Source organism: Amblyomma mixtum, chromosome 2, assembly GCF_055824585.1.
Source record: "Amblyomma mixtum isolate Tamu chromosome 2, ASM5582458v1, whole genome shotgun sequence".
Lineage (NCBI taxonomy): Eukaryota > Metazoa > Arthropoda > Arachnida > Ixodida > Ixodidae > Amblyomma > Amblyomma mixtum.
In genome coordinates, this window is record NC_143013.1 from 149,917,647 (window position 1) to 149,942,879 (window position 25,233).

The following is a 25,233-nucleotide window of genomic DNA, read 5'->3' on the forward strand; positions in this document are numbered from 1 at the left end:
CTGTTTAAAAAAAAGTATTACCTTAAAACTAGCGTTTTTCTTTTTACAGATTGTTAGAAAAGTTGAGAAAGTATTTAAGCAGTTTTTGTCGTAATTCTAAATGTGCAGTATTCGACTTGCTAAGGGAATCCACTAGCTGGATATTCAACTTGGTATTTTAAAGCTTGTAATGTTAATATAAAACCCTATAATTTGCGATTTCCAACATATAAGAATGAATCATTTGCTTCATTCCGTGATTCGTAAAGATCTGTGATATAAATCTTGTCGGCTATAAGAGAAAACACCTATTGGTGCTAACTTGCAATGCTCCGGTATTAATGAGTTTAGGCGGTATGACAGAAACTGTGTACAGGAAGCGTCAAAGGTTACCACGCTACACGGTCTTCTTTCCAGCATCTTATTATGGCACCTTAGATGCCTGCGAAGCTATCAGAGCACTGACGGGTGAGATTAATGCTACTTCTACGTGCTGCGTATATTTTGAGGTTCATGTGCATTAGTTAACGCCCCACTTCATGGCTTAAAAGCAGAACCTTGTACAAAATATTTCCCACGGTACTTAATGCGTCCATTTGGGATATTGAAAGCCTGGAAAGCCGACTTAAAAATGCTCGGATAACGAAATACACCCTAAAAAACGTTCACCAAGGAAACACTGATTATAACTTCCTTGAAGAAATAGACGCAATTTTGTTCAGAAAGTACAAATTCCATTAAAAGAGCCTTGTAACTTGCTTCAAAGCGCCAGGTCAGCTTACTAACTGATTATCGCATGATAGCAACGATGTGACTTAACTTGTACGAAATTTGGTGCAGTGTTTTGTCGTAATCATTGCTTTAATGTAATATGCTCTGTCTCTCATCAAGTTATAAATATTTCTTACGCAGCTTAGGAAACCTCATAACAAATCCTTGCAAAGCCTAATTTCATGTATTGTACTTAATTGTATTTTAGGCATATTTTATATGACACTTTATGCATTTTGTACAAGTATTCTATATATTGGTATAAAGTTACAAGAAGAATCGCTACCGTTTATTTCACGAAACGCTAGTATCATGACAACGTTTGAAATCGGCGAAGGCGAGGTGCCTTTTACAATAACTTAAATAGCTGCAATGCCTGCGATGCGAACAATTGAAAATAAGACATCGTACATACAACAATAAAATAATATTTACAGTACATATTCAACACTGCTCGGTCAACCTGTGTTCTTCCGAAATCATAGCATGCATCAAAAGTTATTTTGTGACAGAATCTTCATGAAAAATTCGAGAAGTACGTGGGTCCTTGCTCTTTTCCTAAGACATTGGAAAAGCTGATTCTTTACAGGTAGTCCGGTTACTTTAATAAGTACTCCGTACTGCGCTATTTTCTGCATCGCTTTTGCAGTCTACGCTGAACAGAAACAGCGTTTACGATGGAACAGGAAATAATTTTGAAATTTCTTTCACGTAAATATTCTCGTAATATATATAGATCTCTTGTAAAAGACTCTAACGCTAACTCGTTAAAACAGATTGTAATCTGTACACGGCGGCACGTATGAGTTACATGCCTGTTATCTAAGTCAACGAAAAATTAGTATCAGCTGTTGATTTTCTCCTTATAATAATGACATAAAAATAGAACCGTTGCCATACAAAGTATTCTAGGATGACTTAATTCTATTTGTATATCAGACTGTGTATTCTATACTGTATACTGTGTATACAGTATACTGTATACAATATACTGTATATTGTATATTTGACTTAATTCTGAGCCTTGTTTAGTCCGTTGTGCGGACGGCACAAGTTTACTATTTGCAAGAAAGACAGCCCAAGATGCAGAAATACTTCGTGAACATACGCTACCACTGCTGGCAGCACAGACAACACAACATTCTTTAAACATAAACGCAGAAAAAAAACTGGCTTCCGTACTCCTGGCTAAAAGTTACTCCCGGTAAGGGCCGGATTGAACTGGCAGATAGTATGCAGGTTCTCTGCGTTTATTTTCCCAGCAGTTTAACTTCGGATCACAATGGTATTAAAACCTACATAAACGTTTGCAGAAGTAATGACATCATGAACAAATGTAGGCATGTATACCGGCATATATACGCTTTTTAACGCACGTCTTATTCCTCAACTAACATATGACCTTACGGCATAGATAAAACAGCAAAAAGAGCCAAAAGTATCCAAAATAAACAATTTTCACAAACTAAAGTAATCACAATAATATATAATCTGCCGCATAAGTCTCGCCCATTCCTCTGCAAAATGTTTGGCAGTGATTAAGGTTGGGTTTTAGTTTAGAAATCTAACTTGCTGGATGGTACTGCGCAGCTGTACAAACAATAATTGTTTCTATAATAACTATACACATCAGAGGTGACATCCCACTTTGTGGTACATACCTACCTTGCCCTCTAACAACTACGCTCCTGAGTCATTTCCCATTTGCTGACCAATTTTCCCCAACAAATTGTATTTGTAAAAACCTTTAAAGAATATGCTCTTTTGACGTGATTACAATAACAGTGTGGATGCAGTGTGCGAAGGCATAGATTGAGGTGCCTTTCTGTTCATTTCAAGCTGCCACTGGTATTTTCTTCGGCACATCTCTGCACTTTTACCTGTAGTTTTGTGAACAACGGTTTTCACAGTGTGCCTCTGCTTCCATCGTGAGATGGGACACCCACCTGGTCACGCTGCGCATAGCGCTGGCTGTTTGAAGCTGCTGCTTCCTTCTAAGTGGCGTGAAGTAAAGTAAAATTTCTCAAAGCAGTGAGTTTTTATCACGGCTTTCACCATTTTCGTACAGACATAATTTACCGCCAAAAATTTCTCGCAGGCTATCGCCATATACATCTTCAAAGCAAAGTCTTCCCACGACCCCTTTATTGCTTATGTGGGGAATCCTTGATTTTCGGCGTTCATATTAACAAATGTGGCACTTCGTACAAAGTTTTCTACTTACCTGTGCGAAATTATTCTTTGGCGTTTTGCTTTCTGAAGTTGTGGAATCAGCTTTGGAGTGGCGTATATAATTGGTTTAGGCCGAAAGATATTTGTCTGGAATGCAAACAAGAATCGTAGCCTGAAGCAGTTAATTGATTGCAGTCTATCTTATTTTGTCTTTTCTCTGTTTTGCAAGCTCAGCGCAAAAAAGCGGCTACGGACAAGAGCACGGCGCTCACATTGCTAGCTAACGATTCTTGTGCTTCCCAGGCATCTTCCCTGCAAGAGGCATCTGCTCTACCCTGTTCTCATTAATGAGCCTTCTGTCACCACCCTCATGCCATAAGCTGCAGCCCCCTCTATACTTCCCTTAACGCAGAGGCGGTGTATGCTGGTGGATGGCAACACGAAGAAAGGGCACATAACGAGCTCGTGGTGCCATATTTGTTAGCGTTGAGGATTCACGAATCTCGTCAATATTCTCGACGCCTAATAAGCGATCGAAACAAAACGGATTTTCTCTCTCCTTCACCCTCAAAGAGAATCACGCAAACATTCGAGCTTATCCTGAAGCTCTCTGCATGTGCATTTGCTTAAAAAGTCACTTGTATGTCTGCAGATGGATACCTATTTAAAGTACGGTACGGGGACGCTTCGGACGATGGAGGGATCGTGGGTCAGCAACCGGGAAGGAAGAGGGCGTACCACCACGCTCTTCATGGCAGGCGTGCTTGGAGGCACCCTGTTCGTTCTGGCCCTAGCCGTGGCCCTGGTCATTCGCTACCAACAGCCCCTGGTGTGCCACAGCGCCATCTGCGACTACTACAGCAACCTTCTCAGCGAGTCCCTGGAGCCCACCGCCGACCCTTGCACTGACTTCCACAAGTTCGTGTGCTCCGGCTGGGAGGCGAGCAAGAACAAGCCGCTGGTTGTGGACGTCTACAAGCGGTACACTGTGTCCTCTTTGTTTTTCTAGAAAGCGTGCTTCTGAGAGCTACCATTTATACGCATTTCTTGCGTTAAAGGAAACATGTAAAACGCATGGCCAGTGATTTTGTCATTGCGGCAAATCTTTGGCCCGTTGAAAGAAGACTGGCAGTAGCGATGAGATGGTACTCCGCTATATGAACGAAATTTTTACAAGCGTAACTGGTACCACGTGATTAATGATAGCCATTTTTTCAAGAGTCGTTCCGAAAAGCTCGCAGTCGAGTTGAACTGCTAGTGTACGGCAACGAATTCTTAACTTCCGCTGCTGCTTTGCGAGAGCTTGGAATTGCCTGCTTGTGGAATGCGTCGCCGCAAGCTCGTGTCCTGCCGCAGCGTAGACTACTCTGTGAAAAAATTTAGGCAGAGTATTCCTCTGTTGTCTTAATATCGCAAGCCAAAATACGGTGGCGTTCAGCATTATCGAATTCGAGGACAATGATGTTTTTTTTTGTGCTGTAAAAGCAGTGAGGCTAAAAAGAATAATATTCAAAAAGCAAAGTCACAGACATTTTCCCCAACATTATGGTGAAGAAAAAGCCAAGCACTCGGCTGTTTTGGCTTAGGGTGGTTTTAGCGTCCCAAAGCGACTTAGGCCATGAGGGACGCCGTAGTGAAGGGCCCCAGAAAATTCGACCACCAGGTGTTATTTAACGTGCACTGACATCGTATGGTCCATGGGCCTCTGTAATTTTGCCTCCATCAAAATTCGACTCCGCAGCCGGGATCGAACCCGCATCCTTGGGTCAGCAGCCGAGCGCCATAACGACTGAGCCACTGTGGTGACACACTAGGCTGCGAGGCTGTGCACACTAAACACGAACCTACCGTATATATGCCTAGATGGGCATAAACTAGCTCGTCCTCTAGCAGATTCTCTTTTGAAAATTCACTTATAGCCGGCGAGGAAGGTTTTTCCGGGCGCGATGTGTATATTTGTTGCTGCCTTAAATTAATTGGGACAGAGTGCTGAAGCAATTGTTTTCTTGCCCACAGGGAGGTTTTAAGAGTATCCTCCGGGAATTACTTTTGGAACCATTTAGGCATTTTTGACGAAATTATTGAATTTTTTTCTTTACTTACAAACGTATATTTTTGGGGTCCTCTGCTCTCGTTCTAGCTTCGCTTGGACTTTCTGCAGTCTGAGATCCTTTGAGCAACAGACGAAGTGGCACTATGTAAAAATGTTATTGCAGTGCCAATATATGTTGTACAGTTACGGTACGAATTACAGTACCAGATTTCCTGCTCTCACGGGGATGGAGAAAGAGTAAAAAAGAATAAAACTAGGTTAAAGATGTCCCCTGGGGATCAGAGGTTATAGTCCAGAAAGGTAAGCCCACGCAGGACGGGAACACTGCACGCTATGGCCAAAGCGATCGGGCGACGATGAGCCGCTGCGCAAGTATTACGAATTACGACTTAGGGGCAGCTACAGCAGCTTTGGGAAATCGCAGCGCCGGCCTGGTGGACACATCTGCACACACTGCCGTCACCGCACACAAAGCAGTCACTTCCCACCCGCAGCTAAATACCCATGACTGCGGTTATACCTGAGCTGCACCAACTTCCACAAGCACCGAACACGGCGGCCGCGCAGCACGGCCGCAGCGCGCGGAGCCGCCGAACCGAGAGGCTGTTGACGGAGCCAGGTAATCCATAAAACGAGTGCCTCGAGGTGCATGTGAAACGGAGCGGGGCGTACAGAACAAACAGTCTGCGCAGGACAAATGCAGGCTGCAGCGTACTGGCGCCAGAGCCGCGGGAAGAGAGCCGAGCGCGACGTGCTCACCGTGGCCGCCGCAGAGTTGAGGAGCAGCGCGGTGGCAGGGAAACGGGCCGCTGAAGGACCGCTGCGTGCAGGGCAGCGCTAATGTACAGTCTTTGTCAAATGTAACCAGGCTAGGCGGTTCGCTTCTCATTCGTATATTAAAGCTATTACGCCAGCCCTCAGGCTCTAAATGTCTTTATAGTAAGGAGAACCAATGTCCTCACTTTCCAAGAACTTTTTGATCTCTAGGGAAGCCTTAAGGGCTCTGCTATTCGCATGAGAAGCAGACCATGCACCGTGGTTACTTTCGGCAAAGGCTGTACATACAATGGCCCTCAAAGACGGCTCAGCGGAGCAGAAGCTGCGCGGGAGCCGATGGGTTCCGATGAGTGCGGGCGTCATGGCTGGCACGAGCAGGGAAGCAGCAAGCGAGGAGGAAAGAATGGCAGGCGCCGCCGTCCCGTCCGCCACCCCGCAGGAAGGCGGGCCCGTTGAGAGAAAGGCTGGCAGCCGTGGTATGCACAGCACGACTGTTGTAACGAATTTACTTTACGGCACCACTCTTCCAAACTTGCTTCCGAACGGCGCAGAACTCCGATCGTACCCACACAGACTTCCTTACCTTGTAAGCAGATCGCGCGGTTGCAATGAAAGTTGTAGGAACTGGTTCCTTCTCGTCATATACTGCACTTCACAGAAGTAAGCGACTCCACCGGTTTAACTATAACCTAAACACACCACACCTCACACCGCCACAGCAAAAAGCGCAGTCGAAAGCTGTCGAACAAACAGCTACGCCGCGAGCAGCTATTCAGCCATACTGGCCTCCCGGAGCAGATATGGAGCAAGCCGCGGTCTCAGCGCCGTACTGCACGCCGTTGTTCCTTAGTTGTAGCTACCATACCAAAAATTTAGTTTCGCAGCGTATTTAAGGTTTGTATCTTGTTTAAGAGCTTCGTGTGGAATGCAGCTTTCATATTAGCAGGATGATTTTATTGTTTGAGACACTGCTCGCGCAATTCAGGTCAAGACAAGTTTGAAGTCAAGCCGCCACTCGAGAAATGTAAACAAACAATATTGCCATGGAGGATGGAAAGAACTGATAAAAGGCGGTTTCGTCGCATTTTTTCAAGCTGGCTCCACCCGGTCTGCCCCCCCCCCCCCTCCCCTCCCCCCTTTCTACTCGGCCGCCGTCACAGCGCGTTTGCGCATGTGCCGCAGGGAATGCAGCAGACGCCTGCGTTGCGCTCAGCGTTAATATTGGCTGCACCGGCGGCCAAGGACTCCATGTAATCCTTGTGAAAGCGCCTGACTTCCGGCGCACTATCTGGCATGCAGCTGGTGCAGCTGGTGCAGCATGGATAGCGAGAGCCTCTCCTGAGTTTTCCTTCCTCCATGAATATTGCGAACTGCAAGGATACCGAGGCAGCAATCAGTAGCTGGTTCGCAGTGAGAAAACTAAGCGGGCTGCTTAATAGGTATGGTTGCAGCTAACGGAAACTCGATCAGAGTCCAATAAAGGTAGCAGTCAACTCTGAGCTGGTGGTTCGCAAGATCTTCAAACGATCTTTTGGTACAGTTTTAACTACGCGATTGTGCAACGACCGGCGCAAACTACACGAGCCAGATTCTCAACACAGTGAAGTGCTCTAATCTGTTAGATTAAGCATACGGATAGCCGTCGTTGGTTAGTTAAGTACGCTCCCAGTTCTTTCACACTTAATAACGCGTAAATAGAGCTTAACCAGCTTCAAGTAGGTAATCCTGACGAGCAGCCATTGAATAAACTCCTACGGGGAGTTCGGCAGAATTCCTTCAGGTTTCAGAAGGGAACGAAACCTGGCGATGTAGTTTCTGTACCTCGTCATATATCACAAAAAATTTGATGAAAGCATGTTCCAGATTAATTCCTATGCAAGGGGAGCATGGCAGTTCAATCAGCGCATGTCGAACTGAAATTCTTAATATTGGCATATTTTTATTTGGTGTGTAATTTTCACACTCGATTATTTGACGACTTTTGTGGTTTCTCTAATTAAAGGTACAAAATTACCGGGACGTATTTTTTTTTTCAGAGGTATGTACTTGCGGAAGGAAACAAGGGACAAACGGAACAGCATAAATCACATTTATATTTTTGAGCTCTGCATACGTCAAGTTTACGCTCTGTAAATGTCGTTTGTGATCCTTCCTTTGTTCGTGCATTTGTTCAGCGAGCGCCATCGGAGTCAGAAGTCACTGAAACTCCTCAAATTTCGTAAGCGTGTAGCGCTGCATGTGGGATCCACCTCACGGTGCACTCCTGGTGTCGAGTCTGGTGCAGTGCACTCCTGGTGTCTGAGCGGGTGCAGTGCACCGGTCTTGACACCAGGAGTGCATCGATCATCAGGTGGCAGCCGCATGCAGCGCGGCGCGCTTCCAAACTTGGAGCGCACGATCACAGACTGGAACCTCGAGTTTACATACACATACACTTGACAAAATGAACCAACTTGCCCACACGACAGTGCTTGAGTAGCGTAGTTTTGTTTACTTATTTACGTAAACGTTGTACCACAGGAACGCATTCAAGGGCGTTATTTTCAGTTCGTCCTGTCTCAAAATTTTTCTGTCCACCTAAAACGCTAGAATGTTCAGGGAATGTACACCGAATAAAAACTTATGAAGTACACTCAGGTCTCTTTACGTGCGGAAACGCGAAAGCTGAGCGCGGTCCGCCATCTTAATTTACGTCCTGGGGCATGGCCACGGGCATTCCTAAGTGGCCGAGCTGGCGTACGCTGCGTTATTAACGCGCGCGCCATCTGCTGGGCCGGTGTCGTACATTGGGAGGGCGGTTTTCAGTAGGCTCCACGCGATGGCGCTAAGATAAGCCAAGTATGATGTAAATTTTCCAGAAACGTACTTCTGTACTGGGTTAATTGCGATATCTGTAATTTATCTCCTCATAATTACTTATGTCCACCTCAGTACATGTCTCGAAGATACGTTTCTAAGACAACTCTGCATTCAATAGACGCTCCTTTACTCAGCTCCTAACGTCGAACCGGTGGGGTGCAGTGGAATCGTTCCCATCTCGCACACCGGAGGCCAGGGTTCGATTCCAGCTTAAACCCTGGTTTCCTCCTCTTCCCTTCCTTTGTTGACAGTTCTTCATCCTGAATTCTGGTTTGGATCGTGGATTATGAGTTCGCGAGTTACATTATGGTTGCACGTAGTCATGTATTCGCTTGTGCCATGTCCATTGACTGGTTCGTGAAATGGCTATGGGTATATGAAAGCGTTATACATTCTCTTCGCGTGTGCCATAAAAGGCTTTAGCTTTAAAAGCGTAGCTTTAAGTGGCATGCGCTTGTCGCTCCGTAGGGGATTCCCTTCGAATCTAACCAGAGTTTTTAAAAAGTCGTCTATCTCTGCAAGCCTATTCCGAATGTTTGGAACTGATATTTTCCTTTACATAATCCAATGATGACTGAGTGGATGCTCTACGGACAGCCACGTGACATTGAGCAAAAAACAACTAAAAGCAGTCTCAACAAAAGATGAGCGACTAAAACAAAGTGATGAAGAAGGAGATATATTCAGAGTGACTAAAACAAAGTGATGAAGAAGGAGATAATATTCAGAGTGACTGTGGCTAGCGAAGAAGACATAAAGGAAGCAGGGGGTACAAAAGCGCTTGCGCGCCTGTGGTGGTTGTGGAAGAGAGAGAGAGAGCATTGAGGCAAGTGTGTTTCGTTCCCCGTTGGGTCCCTGGACCACCGCACGGTCCCACTCTACGGTGAAACATTTGGCGTTTGTTTATGAAGTCGGCATCCCGAATCACCGCAGCAAGCTGTGATGTCGGGTCCGGAGACGAGAGCACGATCTCCCAGTCCTCCCAACTTGATAACGCGGGATTTCCCTGGGGGAGGAGGATCAGCAGGTAAGCCGAAAAGGATGTGGAAGAGTGTGGCATGAGGGTCGCCGAACAGGGAGCATAGGGAGGTGCCACAGTAGAGAGATAGCAGCTGAGGGGATGAGAGAGGGCGGGTCTGGAGGCGTCTCCAGAGGATCTGTTGGGAGTGGGTAAGGGAGGGATGTGGAGGAGAGTAATTCTAATGGTCCAAACGGGGCATTTGCGCGAGCTCTGCAAAGGTGGGAGCCCGTTCTCTCGAGAAGCCCGGATCGAGGCTGTCCTCAACCCGGCAAATCAAACCTCTGGCCAATTTATCGGCAGCCTCGTTTCCTGAATTCCCAGAGTGTGCCGGCACCAACCGGAGCTCTACCCTGCGTGGTAAGTTTTTGGTGGGGGTGTTCAACAACTCCCAAGCAGGGGCGTGAATCCTGCCTCTCGCGAAGTTGAACAGAGCCGTTTTGGAGTCGTTCAAGATGTAGCTTGCATTGGAATGTACAAGGAATAGGGCGATGGCGGTTTTCTCTGCCTCTTCAGATGTAGAGCCCGAGGGAAGGCGGTGTGTTAGGTACTGTGCTAGGGCTGAATGGTAGCCAACTGCTTCAGTTTCATGCGTAGTGCACGCGGCTTCTACCGAAATGGCGTCCTGGGCTTGTCCGCAATACTTGCGAAGGGCCTTAGCGCGAGCAGTGCGGCAAGGGATATGGTACTGGGGATGAGCGTTTAAAAGAAGGGGTTTGACAACGGGGGGGGGGGGCATGAATATGTCCAGGAATGGCTATAAGGGATGACTATTTAGCGGGAATGTTGAAGTGAAGGGAAGCGAGGATATGCCTGCCAGTTGCGCTGGCGGCAAGTCTTAGATACTGCGTCTGAAGGTGCGCGTCTACTAGTTCCTGAAAGGTGCTATGCGGCTAAATGTAAAATGCCCTCCTTCCATGCTCTCCGCTTCGTCTGAACCTTTGTGCAGGGAGAATGTGTGGCGTAGAAGTTGAAACACGAATTGCGTGGAGGCCGCGATCGTTGCGTCCAGAATCCGGCAAGTAAAGGACAAGGATACGGAGGGTGGGCGTGACGGGGATAGGGGTTCCTTGTAAAGCGATTTTAATGGGCAAGTTAGCGGCCGATTTTGGATCTTTAAGGAGGAGCGGGGATTTTAGAGGGGGAGCATTCGAGCCCAATAGATGACGCGTGAGCGGAGATGGTGTCAGCTGCTGATTGAAGACTTTCCTCAATTTCACCATCAGATCCATGAGTGATCCATGCGGTAGTATTATCAGCGTACAAGGTATGGCTTAGGTGTGGGATGAGAGCGAGTTTATAAGCTGGGGGGATGAGAGCAATATTAAAGAGAAGGCGGAGAGGTCCGCGCCTTGAGGGGTTCGAAGCTCGCCGATTGTGTAAGGTGGTGTGCTCAGCTCATCTATGTGCAGGGAGGGAGCGCCGCCCGAGAGAAAGGCGGGAACGTAGTTGTAGGTATTAGAGCCTACCTGTAGTGCCTGTAGTTCTCGCAATACGACATCATGTCGAATCTTGTCAAATGCCTTTGTGAGGTCAACTGCCAGAATAGCTTTATTGAGGTGGGGGATCGTGTCATCATGCACGTCATGTGTAATTTGTGGTAGGGCATCCTGTGCAGATAGATGCGCACGAAAGCCCACCATGCTGTGCTGGAAAAGGTGGTTGTCTTCCATCTACATGGTTAGTCGAGCAGGAATTATGTGTCCGTAGGCCTTGCCGAGACAAGATGCCATAGAAATTGGTCGGATATCCTCTATGTTGATGGGTTTGTGGGGTTTAGGAATAAAGATGATTTTTCCATGCTTCCAGGTGGCAGGGAGGGTACCCGATTTCCAGCACCCGATAAAGTGGGTGACTAGATTGAGATATGGAGGCATTGTTAAGGTTTCGGATGGCAGCATTATACAATTTATCTTCCCCGGATGCAGTATTGCGTAATTTCAAAAGGGCTGTGCTAAATTCCTCCTCTGTAATAGGGGCGTCAAGCTGGGGTTGAGGTGGACCCGTGTAATCGGGGTTCTTGCAAGGGTCACCTGGGGCTGTATATATTGATTTCACCTGCGCGAGGAAGGCGTTCGTGTACTGCCTGTAGTTATGAGTAAGGCGGCGAATTCTAAGGCGTGTCTGGGTTTAAGATTTTGTTGGGTCTAGCATGCGGCGAAAGAGGTGCCAAGCACGGGTTGTGGAGAGATTGCCGCGGAGGCTGTAAGAAATCTGATTCCAGTTAGCTTTGGAAAGAGTGGCGCTGTGGTGTTCTAACTGGGGGTCTGAAGCTGTGCGAGTTTCGGTTTTAGTTTCCTGTTGTGTTTCTGAGTTTTCCACCTTTGTGTTTGGCGTTCTTGAGCTTGAAAGAGGTGCGCCAGCTTACTGTCAATTACGGGGGTGTCTGGGGTAATGTCTAGCGTTTGGGTATGTTGGCAAATGTGCTCCTGTAACTAGGTAGTTCATGTGCCTAGGTCAAAGGGTTCTTGGCGAAATTTTTGCAGCTGGTCCCGATTAGTTTCTCTAACGGTAAATTTGCGCTGAGGGCGACGATAGTTTAGTGTTATGGGAATTAGGTGGTCGCTGCTTAGTGTGGTTTGCGTTCTTTCACACTGCAGGTGGGACACATTTGTTCCAAGCGTGAGATCTGGGCTAGTATCGGTAGTGGGAAGAAATTGAACGGCACGAGCACGGCGATGCTTTCGACCGCGCTCTGTAGGGTGGCCTTACTCGGTGCTGAGGCAGCGCCATACGGCTTCGAGCAGTAGCTGCGGCATTTCACTGGTCCATCTTTTGCTTAGAGCGTGTAGCCAACTTCCGCTCCTCCGATTCATATCACCGCTCTTACCCTCGACAGCAGCATCCCGTCACACCCACAACGCGGCTTGAGGAGACTGACATTCGAACGTAATTTCTTGCACTGACTTGGAGGTCGGATAACAATACTTTAACGCTCTTTTCAACAGAGCGAAAGGTCGCGGCTTATCGATTAAAACGCAAACTGGCGCGATGGCTTTCAGACTGTGGCGTTCTCCTCGAAATCAGAAGTCGAAACATTTTTCGGTATTTCAAAATAAAGCCGAAGTTTTCTCCTGCGGGTGTTGTCCTTATTGCCGGACTCCAATGGTCGTAGCCTTAGAGGTTTGATCTCGACCGCGTGGTTCTGTTTCAGTGCAGCACAGACAACAAAACACCTCTTTCTGGTGTGATGTCATGAAATATTATACAACCTCAGGTGGAGTAAATTCTTTTTCTTTCTTCAGGTTCGTTTGCTTTTCTTCGGGGGAGTTCAGCCTCCTCCAAACGTGAGTTGTTCGGTGGTGTTTTGAAGCACAGGAGTCCAGAAGCAGAAGGTACGAAAGGGAAATTATATTTACAGAGTATATACAAGGCAAACTCAGTTGCAGAAGCGTGAAGTCACACAGACGTTCAAGTACTGTAACTTAGAAGGCACTTATCTCACACAGAGATACTATCTCACGCAGAGATACAACTTCGGGAAAATCTTACTCATCGACCGGCGGTCTCGGTTAGAGCCTAGAAGTTTTCCTTACGTGCTAAGCAGGGAGCCTGGTTGGGACCTATCTCACACAGAGATACGACTTCGGAAAATCTTACTCATCGACCGGCGGTCTCGGTTAGAGCCTAGAAGTTTTCCGTACGTGCGAAGCACGGAGCCTGTTTAGGACTGCCATTCCTGGCTTTTCCTTCCGTTTTTATTTCTTACATAAACAAAGGCGCTGGGGCGGTCATTTCTCTTGACCCGCCCCAGTCTTTGATCAACCAATCGCTACTTAATTTCGCAGTAGCCACGGCCCTGTGGGTTGGGCATAGCCTCGAAACCAGGGCTCGAATAAATAAAACATACAAATCAAGAAAACATTCGTAAAACGCTCTCCACGCAACACCCTCGCCTTTCCCCAAGAACGCACTTTTCATCTTAAGTGCATGCACGTGCGTAACTGCCTCAAGGCGGCCACCCTCTCGTGCTGCGTCCAACCGGAAGACTTTTGTTTACCTCCCCGCATGGCTACAACGCTATCAGTCAGCGGATCAGTCCTTTGATCAGTCGCGGTGGGAGGGAGACCACCCCTTTCGGGACGGCAAGGCCACGCCGTACGCGCGCCCTCTGCCCGAGGCGTCACGGCTGCGTTCCAAAGTGGCGTCCTCCCCATGCCGGTAATTGCTTCCGCATTTTTTGCTGCACTGCGCGAGCCACGCGGGAAGTACAAAGGGGAGAGCCAGCGAGGTCGTGTACGAGGCGCGATCTTACAGGTGGTCTAAGTGTGTCGGAAGCAGTCCAATGCGGCGTGCCTCAGCCAATGTATCTCTTCGAGACGTCAAGACGTCAGCCAATGTATCTCTTCGAATTTACAACTTAGCTTTGAACGGGAACAGTGCGCTTCTGTATTATGCGTTCTCTGCGGTGTTCAACAACGCGTTTGCGGCCTCTCGTGATCTCGCTGCGGGAGTTTGTCTGTGCTGGAACATATTTGTAGTGTCCGCATTTCTTCTCTTCGTGCGATAGTTTTGTTACCTTGCACTGTCTCGTATAGCCTGCCTTAAATGCCGGTGCTCGTGTGAACTACTGGGTCTCTTTCCCTTTATAGAGCGCAGCACTTAGGCACCCGTTTCTGCGTTTCGCGGCGTCGCCGTTGTCCGTTGCAACCTGCAGTGGACACCCTTTAAGCTGCGAAAGCAATGGAGTGGGAGCTTAGAAATGAGAAAGTAAAAGTGCAACCTCGTCCCCTCTTAAGCAACCGGTGCGCCGGTGGGGGGCGGAGCTGTGCATAGCAGCCGGGACGTCACACAGTAGCGGTAGAACGAGCGCGCGCACGTCGGCAGTGGCAGCTACACCGCAGCTCCTTCGCCAGACGTCTCGTTGCAGTCGAGTGAGTGAGACGCATGGCTCCGAAGCGACCCAGTGATTCCGCGCCATACGGTTCGGGGAAGCGGCAGTGGGCTGACGACAAGGTTTTCGCCAAGCACACTTTAGAATTTCCAAAGTGTCTTCGGTATTTTTTTGAGGAAAGGAAATGCGCAGTATCTGTCTCCCACAGCTGCGAAATCAATAGAGCGGGGGCTTGGAAGACAGAGTGTAAAATTTGTAAATTGTTTTTTGAGGGAAGGAAATGCGCAGTATCCGTCTCACACATCTCCGTGGACACCTGAACCAGACGGAAGGCGCATAACGGTCCTCTTGTAACAGTTGACACCTCAATCGTGCTTTAAGCTACGTGGCGGTAGTGACAAATGTGCGCTGCATGTTTTCGCATTGACAACGTTGTGCCATAAACGCTGCCACCTGCCAAGGTGGTAGGGTGGGTGGATACTTTAATGTAGATATAAAGACAAGCGGGAATTTCTTACCACTTATGCGCGAGAACCCGTTCCTCTCGCTCGTAACGGTTCCCACAGCTGTGACAACCTCGCGAAATACTTGCGCAGACCTCGTCTTTGAGAACCAGGCATTGATGCAGCAAGTGGAGCGTATATCCATCTTTTTCTTCTTCCACAAAGATTCCGTCAGACAATCAAGAACTGTTAGTGGAGTGTTTTTTGAAGAAGGAATATGTGTGATAAATAACAAGTTGTCTGTAATTGTACACACACGTCTTGCTCGAATTCTTTGCCTCCGTCCATCGAAAAGCTGAAACAGCTGATGAACTGCGCTCAAATTTTACATTAGGAAGTGAGGTAATCGTCGTCAATTTTTTTTTATTGACGTGGACATAAATGGAGATTTTGGTGCCTTATGGTGGCGCCTGCTACTGCTTTACACATAACTGGAGAAAAACACTGGAACTGGCGACATAACGTTCAACAAAGATGAGCTACAACATGTACAATCAACAAGACAAATAATGAAATGGACGCTCCAGAAACGCTAACATAAAATAGAAGAATAAACTTTGCGTAGGCATAATATAAGCAATGATATGGACTAATCACAGTAAACGGTATAAAAGCCACAAATTTAAGAAATGAAAAGGAAATGTGAGCTGCGGCAATAATATTATCGCATATATCAAGTACATAATAGCAAGACATAAATGATAACCAGAGCATTAAAGAGACGCAACGATAAAGATATCACAAACACTAGATTCTTAATAGGAACAATTATAAATGATATGTGATCATATGTTATAAATGATGTGATATAAATGATTTATATTGCATATAAATGATGACTGGACACTAGATGCCGAGGCGAACAATCACCGTTATTTACACAAGTAACATCTAGTACTTCCCGGGGATGCCACTGCCCTCAAGGAAAGATTTCAGTGCTATGATCGCCTATTTCTTTAGCGCATGCGTCGACTATGAACATAATACCTTTTGAAGGCTGAAAGGTCTTCTATCTTTTGTGGTCAAGCCCCTCTTCAGTCGAGTCCTAAAACCGTAATGCTCTAGGCAATCCAGAAGCAGATGAGGTGCACCCTCAGCCACGTGACCAAGTGGATTGTCTGCGCGCCCAATTCTATGCAGAAAATTGCTCGTGTAGGCTGTTCCCAATCGTAAGCGATAAATGAGTTTCTGGACTCCTGTTTAGTTGTAAATTAATTGTAAACCGTGAGTAGGGTCAATATCATAAGGATTAAAAGTTATGTATTTTGGCTAGGACCATATTTTTCGCTGTAATTTACTCGCATGTGTCTTCAGCACCATATGTACAGGGAACAGCAAAGTGCCATGCTGTTTATTTCTATGCTCCCTATTGTGCTTCTACCGCTTTCAGATTCATCAGCAAAGTGTCCATGCACGCTTGGAAAGCGGCCGTTCCAAGCTCGGGTCAGAGCGCTTCTCAGAAGGGGGCCATGTTCTACAAGTCCTGCTACGGCGTGTACGAATCTAAGCAAGACCACCTGGAGGAGCTCAAGAGCTCCCTCCTCTCGGCGGACGTGCTCTGGCCCGAGGCGAACAGCAACGCCAGCCTACTGCGCATGCTCTTCTCCTTGATGGTGGAGTGGAACTGGGCCAGCCCTATTAGCTTCGCACTATACCGGCCAGGAAAACTGGAGGTGAAGCCCACGGCGCTGTACTCAGCTGGGCTGGAGAAGAGGAGGCTGATGCTCCAGACGACTGGGCAGGACTCGTACTACGCTGAATACTACCAGAGGCTGGTGCAAGCGTTCTCCAGGCCGGATATTAAGGCACGGGTTACTTCTTACCCTTATAGCTACTTACAGGCCCTTAACAAAACACGTTGCATGGCTAGTTGGTGATACAATGTATTCTTGAAAAAGTAGTCCAGGGCTGCATTTTAAATTATGGTGCTGAAATACTTTTTCGAAAATAGTCTGTAGGGCCTGAACAGTACAATCAGGGGCCGAATTCTTCAGCTTGATAACCGCTTAGAAGGATCTTTGTTTAATCATTATCACGGCTGTCGTGCGCCGTGCTATCACTCAGCAGTCATGAGCGTCAGGAACTCGATTTTTAATTGCGAGATTTCCGAAGAACATGCGGTGCCTCAGTGGCTGCCAGTTCAGATACAGTTGAGATGCATGGCTCATTTAAATTTCTTTATCCGGGTAGAAGTAAAGAATATACACGCAAATACGCGCTTAATCGAAAAGCTGCGCCTCACGGTAAAACGACGAGGAACAGAGGGACAGTTACATTTTCTGTCCCATATTCTAAACTTAGGAAATAGCCAGAGCAGTCCACAATTTCTTCTAGTGATGGGTTTGAAGAGACGAGAGTTCTGATTCGTCAAAATAATATAAATTTTTAACGGAGGGGCAACTTTTCGTTCACAAACATACGGGGCTTGTAGCTGAACTCAGGGGAATTATAGCTGTGGCACTTTAAAGAATAGAAAAAACCCTAAAAGAAAGCATGTCGAAATTACGTTGAACAGCAGTCCATAAAAACGTACTGTTCTCTGCAGCCGCTACCCTACGCCGATTTGTCCGCGATCGAGAGCCGAGTTATATCGAAGCTGCTGGTTCCAATGCGGCTGGCCACCTGGAGGTCGGTGCAAAATGCTAGCCTGTACGACGTCATGGCCTTGGTGAAGGACGCCTTACCCAGGAACTCGTGGGAACAAGAGCTCTCCACGCTCTGCAACAAAACGGGAGACTGCGGAAGTGTTGAGTTCACGATCTCCAACGTCGACTTCTTCAGCGCCTTCTTCAGCCTGGTGAAGAGTGAAGGTGAACAGCGCATGGCCTACTACGTAGGCTGGTGTGTGGTACTGGCAGCTTCTCAACTGGCAAACCATGACCTGCTCCGCTCCTCGTACCTCAGCGACAAGGAGGTTCAAACCGGCCACGTCACTTTTTGTTACGGACTCTCCCGCCACTACATGGGTCTCGCGTTTTATGCCGACTACATAAACCTAGAAATTGCACCGTCGGCAATGAGAGGCGCCGCTAGCATGATTCGAAGCATCCGCGACGTGTTCCGGGCGAAAATCAATGATCCTAAGACACGGGCGCTGTTTCTCGACATACGTTTGCTTGAAGCAGAGAACGACCCCCGTGATGCCTTGCGAATGGAAAAGGACGTCGAGGAAAAAACACTGGAAGAGACTTACAAGCATTTTCCCGACATGGTGGATTACGCTGTGGAAAACATCGCTCGCGCGACTGCGGCCGCTCGCCGATCAGAAGTGGACATCAGAATGAAGGGCTACGCTAGCGGTGGGTTTCCAAGCGTATTCCACCTAAACCCAGGAGGCTTCGAACTGCTTCCGATCGCATTTGAGGTGCCCCTGTACAGCGATCAAGCCCTGTTATGTACAAACTACGGTTCTCTCGGCAGTTATATCGCCATGGCGTTCACGGAACTGCTCTTCGAAGCTCTGATCACGGCAGACAGCGAAACGCTAATGGAGTTTGAAAAGAAGTCTTCATGCTTCTACGAATCTCTCCAGGCGGGGGCAAATGAGACCCTTCTAGATGGGACCAATTTGGAGCTGGTGAAGCGGGCGGTGGCGGTTCGGATGCTGTACAGCTCGTTCTGGCCTCTCAACAGGCGCACGGCGCAGATGCGGTTGAGAGGGCATCCCCTAATCACAGAGAAGCAGCTGATGTTCATCTTTTGGTGCATCTCTCAGTGCGGCACACCCAACGCTCGGGACAAGTGCAACGTTCCACTGAAAGCATTCAGGATCTTTGGTGGCACCTTCGGCTGCCACCAGGGCAGTCAGATGTACACCGGCCGCGAGTGTCCGGTGCTGACGTGAGCCTCCTACAGAGTACTGCCCCTGAAGAGTGCTCCCTTGTGTTTTGATATTGCTTCCTGAAGGTGCTACCACTGAAATATGGATAATTTTCGACAGTTTCCAAGACAAAATTTTGCTCGTCATCATCGACAACGTCCTGGGAGCGATGTTTACTTCGGACGAGAGAACGCTCGCGTTCGAATAATGAGATTGATAACCGACTTAATGTCAATATCAGTGCATTACCCCATAACTGTTTCATATGTACAAGATCAGTTTTGTTTATTTGCAAACTGATCGTGCCGCCTGCCACTTAGATTTATTTTAACCGAAGAATGTTTTCATGTGCAATACAGCCTCGAATGTGTTGTTTCGCAAAATTAGAATAGCGAATTTATTTTGACTTCCTCCGTCAGATTTCGTAGAGAAATTAACACTTTAGCTAAGTACAATTGCTTTGGCCCCTCTGACACAATGACGACGCTGCCGCAGCGCCATTGCCAAAGCGAGATTTTAAAAAATTACATGCGAGAGAAATAAAAAAGAGCATTATTATTCTGATCTAAATCTGCTGGTATTAGAATGAATAAACGGTTCCAAGTGCTTGCAGCTGTTATGTCGGATGTACAGTTCCACACAAAGTAAATGGAGCAGGTCGAATGAGGAAAAACTGCGTGTCAGCGCCACCTAGCCGAGCCCTGCGACAGCTGAAAATCGCCACGTGCTTATGCTGGCCTTCAACTAGGAGGATCATTCAATAGTTCCGCTTGCCTTGCATTCTATCGACGTCGATGTTGCACTGATGAAGATTATAAGATGCATGCTTTCCAGCGAGCGGACATTTCGGAATCTGCAGACCATAGCCTAGATATGTCAGAGCATTCGGAGGTGGCCCTGCCATTAAAGGGACCATGAGCTGATATTTGCTGAGGTTTGAAAAGCGCATAAGCAATGAGTGTTCCAGCACTCGTCATATCTCCGAAAAAAATTTTTGAAGCTAACTTCATGACACCAATCGCAACTCTCCACGCCCCTCTCAACTCATATACACGCCGACGAGCCTCAAAGAATAGGGAAACAGGCTATGAGTGCACCCCCCGGCGCTCAATCCAGCCTCATTACGGTCGCTCCAGTTGCGTATGACCAATGAGAATCGCCGGGATTGCCCTCTGACGTCATTAGTGCAGGGTTGTTAAGACCGCGCGGTGGGGAGAAATTTTTATGTTATTTGTAAATCTGACGGTGCACGCAGAGCTTTTAAATTTCTCCCACTCAGTATTCAAGATGACCACCCCTACATATCTGTCCCGCTAGAATACGAGCATCAAAATCATTTAGGGTCCCTTAAGATTGCTTTGTCCAATATAGGTGCTGGCACGTGTGAACTTTTGGTGCCTTTGAGTCTCCACTAGGCGTCGCTAGCCACCAAGCCTGCTCGAGAGATGTGACCTACCGCCGCAGTAGTAGGCTCGATTTATGGAGTTGCCATTGATTTTCACATGGCTTCAGCGAGGCGCCGACGCAGCAGCAATGCATCCCAGTCTGTCCCACCTGCAGAACAGTGCTTCTGTACTGGAATCGCTTCCAGCTGGTGAAGTTAAAATAAGCAAAAACCGGTGCTCGCACTGCTTTTCGGAACGGGGGGCAGCGACATGAGAACAGTGGTCCCACTCTCCAAGAAACTGGAAGCGAGTGCCGAGTCGCAGCGCGTACACGGAAGAATACGGCGAAGTGAAACTAGCAGCCACAGCAGTGAAGCAGACAGCTCAGAGAGAAGCTACAAGCACTGCCTAGAGTCTGTGTGGCTCATTCTCGGATGAGTCCTAACCAACGAGTACGTAGGCCTAATTATGAACGCTTGCTCCGCTTTTCGTACTCGTAACGGGAGTCAGCGACGTAAGAACAGTGTTCCCGCTCACGAAGGTACTGGATGCGACTGCTGAGTCGTATGACACTGCAGCCACGGCTCTCACGTCAGGAGGTCACACCACGGCTGCTTATAGTCACCCTAAGATCCAAAAAACGACACACTGGGTGATAACCCCGAGCTCTCTTTCACACAGTGTAACGATGCGCACCGCGCTACCTGAGATTCGCTGATGTGTGTTCTTGCATTCTGCGCATGCTGAATGGTGCAGTGCAGCAATTTTGGGCTTTCGCCTTCCGGATGCTGTAAGAGCTTTTTGAATGCCAAATTTTGATTGAAGATATTTGAAAATGCAACCTGAAAAGTAACGCGCATACCTTTACCCACACCATCTTTACCAGCTTACCCACAGGGCTCCATGATAAATTTGCGTGCTGTTAGCTTGGTCAAAAAAGAGAGGGAAAAAGTACTTGCAAAAAGTACAACATTCGAAACACTGCGCTGCGTAGTGGAACATGCAGTACTAATCTACTACGCTACGGGAGCTTTTTGCTGCAGAAAAGCGCCCCAACACTGAGAGGCATAAAGGCCGACTTACCAGGTCGCATTCCGCAGCCAGTCATACACAATCGCATCAGCATCCTGCTGCCACTTTGCCTGCACATCCAAATTCCTGGAGACATACACTTGGATCGGGGAAAGACAGAGAAGCAGGTTGTCGATCTTGCGCAGCATATAGATCAGAGCACGAAACAAATGTGAGCGCCACCATTTGGAAAACGCTGTGGCGCCATCTATTCAACGCGCACTTCCAGGCTGCCATGCAAGGCGAGACGACGCAGGGCGCACACGGAAGCAGCGGCTTAGCGGCACTGCGCGAACGCTGCACGACGGCGTAATTGAAAACCTAACTTGCAGTGACCGAGATCGTTTTCTGGTGACTTTCGGGGAGGCCGTTGTGTCCCACTAGCGATGGTTTTGCAAGCCGCTCGTCCACCACCGGGAAAAATGCCTCCGATGAATGCAAGAACTTCGCATGCGATTTTCTCAAACCATGTGTTGTAAGTCCGATGGACGACGAGTCCCCATAGCCTTAGCCGTTTCGGAGCGTTAAGCCCCACACACAACCAAACCGAACAATGAGGCAGTGTTTAATAACGCAGCGAGCGTAGTTACGAACTGCATGCTTGCCGTTTGCGCGGTAATGCGGGACTACGTGAACAGATAGCAAGTCTGATATGGTTTGGTAAAGCCACTGTCGCAAACCCTCTGAGGATGGCAGTTGTTGCGAGCTGCAATTTCCGAACACGCGTAGCCGCGATGTTCAAAAATCTTGGATACAATTCGGGGGACCCTGAATAAGCGCTGTCCACCTAATAGCACTTGAGCACTCGAGCTACAAATGCGATCCGATTCCAACGACCAAAATCGGCACGCGGAGTGTCGCTCACTATACCAAATTCATTGGATTCTATCTGTCATACTGCAAGCTACTGCGCTATTTCAGCGCTACCGCATAAATCGATGGCGCTAAGGAACAAACAGGAAGAATAAACGCTTTAGCTTCCGGCTGCAAGGGAACTGCTGCGGCGCACGTAACCTCCGCAGGGAGGAGAATGGCAGAGCGACCCGCAGCAAGAATACAGGCTTCCAACTCCACAAAGGAGACGCTTATTCAGCCAGTCCCTAATGCTCCGACCATACCAGCATGTTCACATAACACGGTAACTGACTGCTGAATGTACTGCGGTGGCCACGCACTTAGGTCGACTGTTTAGAGCACAGTACTTGCTCGTGCTTTCGTACTTGCCTCGTATTTTGCTCTATGCACTGCAGCAGTCCATATTTGAAGCAGGTGGGGATTTTTAACTCCAGATGGGAAACAATAGAGGCTGAACACTCCGCAGCGGCAGAGCTCTCGCCACACATCGCGCACATCGCACACAGCGCTCCACAACCAAGCTGCTTCTTTCCCTCCGGCTGTTAATGCATGCGTAGACAACGCAGTGGCGCCCAGATGTCTACTTGTACTTCCAGGGGAATGACAAGGACATGTTTAAGCTCTCAGAGGTTACAGAGCTCGACTGAGCATGGCGCAAAGGCACTTCGTAGCGTTTTGGGAGCCTACGTATGTTGGGAGCCTACGTAAGGAAACTACGTATGTTGGTGAACACAGCAGACAGGGGAACATTTTTGGGCCGGATTTTTAGTTGTTTGCGAAGAGATGATTGCTAATCTGCTTGTGGTGTAGCGATTGTTATTTCTTTCACAGTTTGCGAGATCTCATCAAAAACGTAGCGCCTGGGACCTTATACGAGGTTTTGTAGCGTAGGGCAAATTTGTCGGAATTAGCTTTAGCAAAGGTGACTAGCTGCTAGCGGACGTTACGAACTCTGTGGGAGAAGTCTGCGCCGACGCTGAATTTCGTCCCTTTAAATTTGCGGCCGTTAGAGAGTATTGTGTCTTTGATTTTGTATGAAATAAATTTGACTATTATTGGTCGAGAGCGGTTGGGTTCATGGCGGCCGAGTCGGTGGGCACGTTCTACTTCCTCAGGATGAATGGTTAAGCTCAAGTGTTGAGCGCAGTGACGAATGACCTCTCCCTCAGAGTCCGCAAACGTTTAGGAGTGGTTAGAATCGGGAATTCTATAAAATATGAGGTTGTTACGGCGGGATCTATTCTCACTGTCGTCAATGCGGGCCTCGAGGGTTTCAATCTCACGAGCTAGCCGAGTATTTTCAGATTTTATAATTTGTAATTCAGATTTTATGGCTGTGATGGCTTCCAAATGCGTCTCAAGATCGGTCATGCGCTTACTTAAACCAGCTATAGCACCGTCAGTGGATATAAGCTGGTTTTTAAGACCTTGAACTTCGGAGATTAGTTGAGTTTGACCGGCGGATAAGTTTTTTAGTTCTGCGAATACAGCCTCGAGATTGTTAGGTCCTGGGTTGGTTTCAGTATCGCCTGCCAAGATCAGCAAGCAGGAACAACATGAGCGCATTCAAACACAAGAAAAATGCAGCATTGCGGGCTCGGCAGCTGCACTAAGAAATAATTGCTGCTTTTTTTAGCATGCAAGGAATGAGGATAACTAACCTGCGTTATGTAGACAAACGGATTAGTGGTGTGCACGCTTGCACAGCCACCGAGCCCGCAAAGCGGTGAAGGCGGTCGATCGTCTCTTATATTTCCTGTGGCTAATATTGCTGGTGATGAGGCTTTCCAGGATGGGCCGGGGAAATGGTATCCAGGGGGAGGCGCTGCCGGGCATGATGAAGTGATGACGTCGGGTTGGGGTCATGCGAAGATGCGATCGTCACTGCAGTAAACTGCAGTGGATGACGTGGTTGCTGGGGGAAGGGCCAACAATGCCGGAAGCAAGGCATTAGCGACGAAGGCGAACCCCTGCATGATGTAGACAAACGGATTAGTGGTGTGCACGCTTGCACAGCCACCGAGCCCACCGAGAATCATGAGTGATTCTAACGTCTTTTTGTTGCCACGCAAGCAGAGGCGCGATGGAAAGAAATGCGATAGTTTGTTGGTTGGCCTGAAATAAAATAGCACGTACCCACTAAGGGGGAGTGGCCAAGACACAGGCGGTGAACTGATGGAAAGAGTAGGATTTATGGAGGAAAAGGAGTAGTAATAGGGTATAGGCTGACAGAATGGACCGCGCAACGGCAGGGGACCTGTTAGCTGGGAGATCGAAGACGGGATGATGGCTTTTTTGTGCAAATTCGAATGCAATGCATGTAATGGTTCAATTTTGCACTGACTGAAAGAGAGCTAAAAAACAATGATGAAAGAAATTCTTGAAAGTCAGAAAAATAAATATGAATAGAAATAATAATAATACTACTACTAATAATAATAATAATAATAGTAATGAATAACAAACAGAAAAAAAGAAAAAAATTAGCATGGGAGTAGCTGCGTTTCGAGAAGAAAATTTTGAACAACACTGCGCACACTCCTGTTGCTTCGTCCAAGTGATGGAGCGCCAAAGGAAACAACAACCGCAGTGGACGCAGGCAGACACAGGTGATGAAACGGAATTCCTAGTAGGCGCCTCCTCAAAGGAGAGAAGCGGCGGCAGAACACTGTTCTGCAGGTAGTGCTCCAATGTCTCAGGCTCGGCACAAAATGGCACAGTGGAGAAACCGCCAGGCCAGATCTGTGAAGGTAAAAATTTAGCAGAGCAACTCTGGATCGCAAACCCGTGAAAGAGACCTCCAGTCTGTGCGAGATCCCGTCTTTGCTACTCCAAGGATGCAGATGATGATAATATTTGGGCGATGAAGTAAATGCCGTGGCTGAGAATCCCTGAAATAATGTGAAACTGCGAAACCTCACCGCAGCTGTATATGCGCAGGTTGGCAGGGCAGCAATTATTGGGCCGCAGAGAGAGGCCCTTGCTGAGGAATCGGCAACCTCATTCAATTGAATGCCCATGTGCCCCTGTACCCAAAGCAACCGCACCGAAGTTAGATGGAGCGGAATCAGCTGCTTAAAAAGGCGCAATACCCGAGACTCAGTGGGTGATGATAATGTAGAGCAAATAGATAGAG

The 25,233-nt window shown here is 47.8% G+C and overlaps 1 protein-coding gene and 1 pseudogene across 1 annotated transcript in view; one reads left to right on the plus strand and one right to left on the minus strand.

The window, feature by feature from the left end:
* LOC149361246 (neprilysin-1-like) overlaps positions 1 to 19,346 on the plus strand; it is a 51,111-nt gene extending 31,765 nt beyond the window's left edge. Inside the window, exons 6-8 of the mRNA XM_089568032.1 lie at positions 3,575 to 3,903; positions 16,357 to 16,771; positions 17,512 to 19,346. Of these exons, the coding sequence (XP_089424158.1) occupies positions 3,575 to 3,903; positions 16,357 to 16,771; positions 17,512 to 18,810 (2,043 nt within the window). The 3' untranslated portion in view covers positions 18,811 to 19,346. The remainder of the gene's footprint in view (positions 1 to 3,574; positions 3,904 to 16,356; positions 16,772 to 17,511) is intronic.
* Positions 19,347 to 22,887: 3,541 nt separating this feature from the next.
* LOC149361247 (uncharacterized) lies at positions 22,888 to 24,073 on the minus strand (annotated as a pseudogene).
* Positions 24,074 to 25,233: the final 1,160 nt, after the last annotated feature.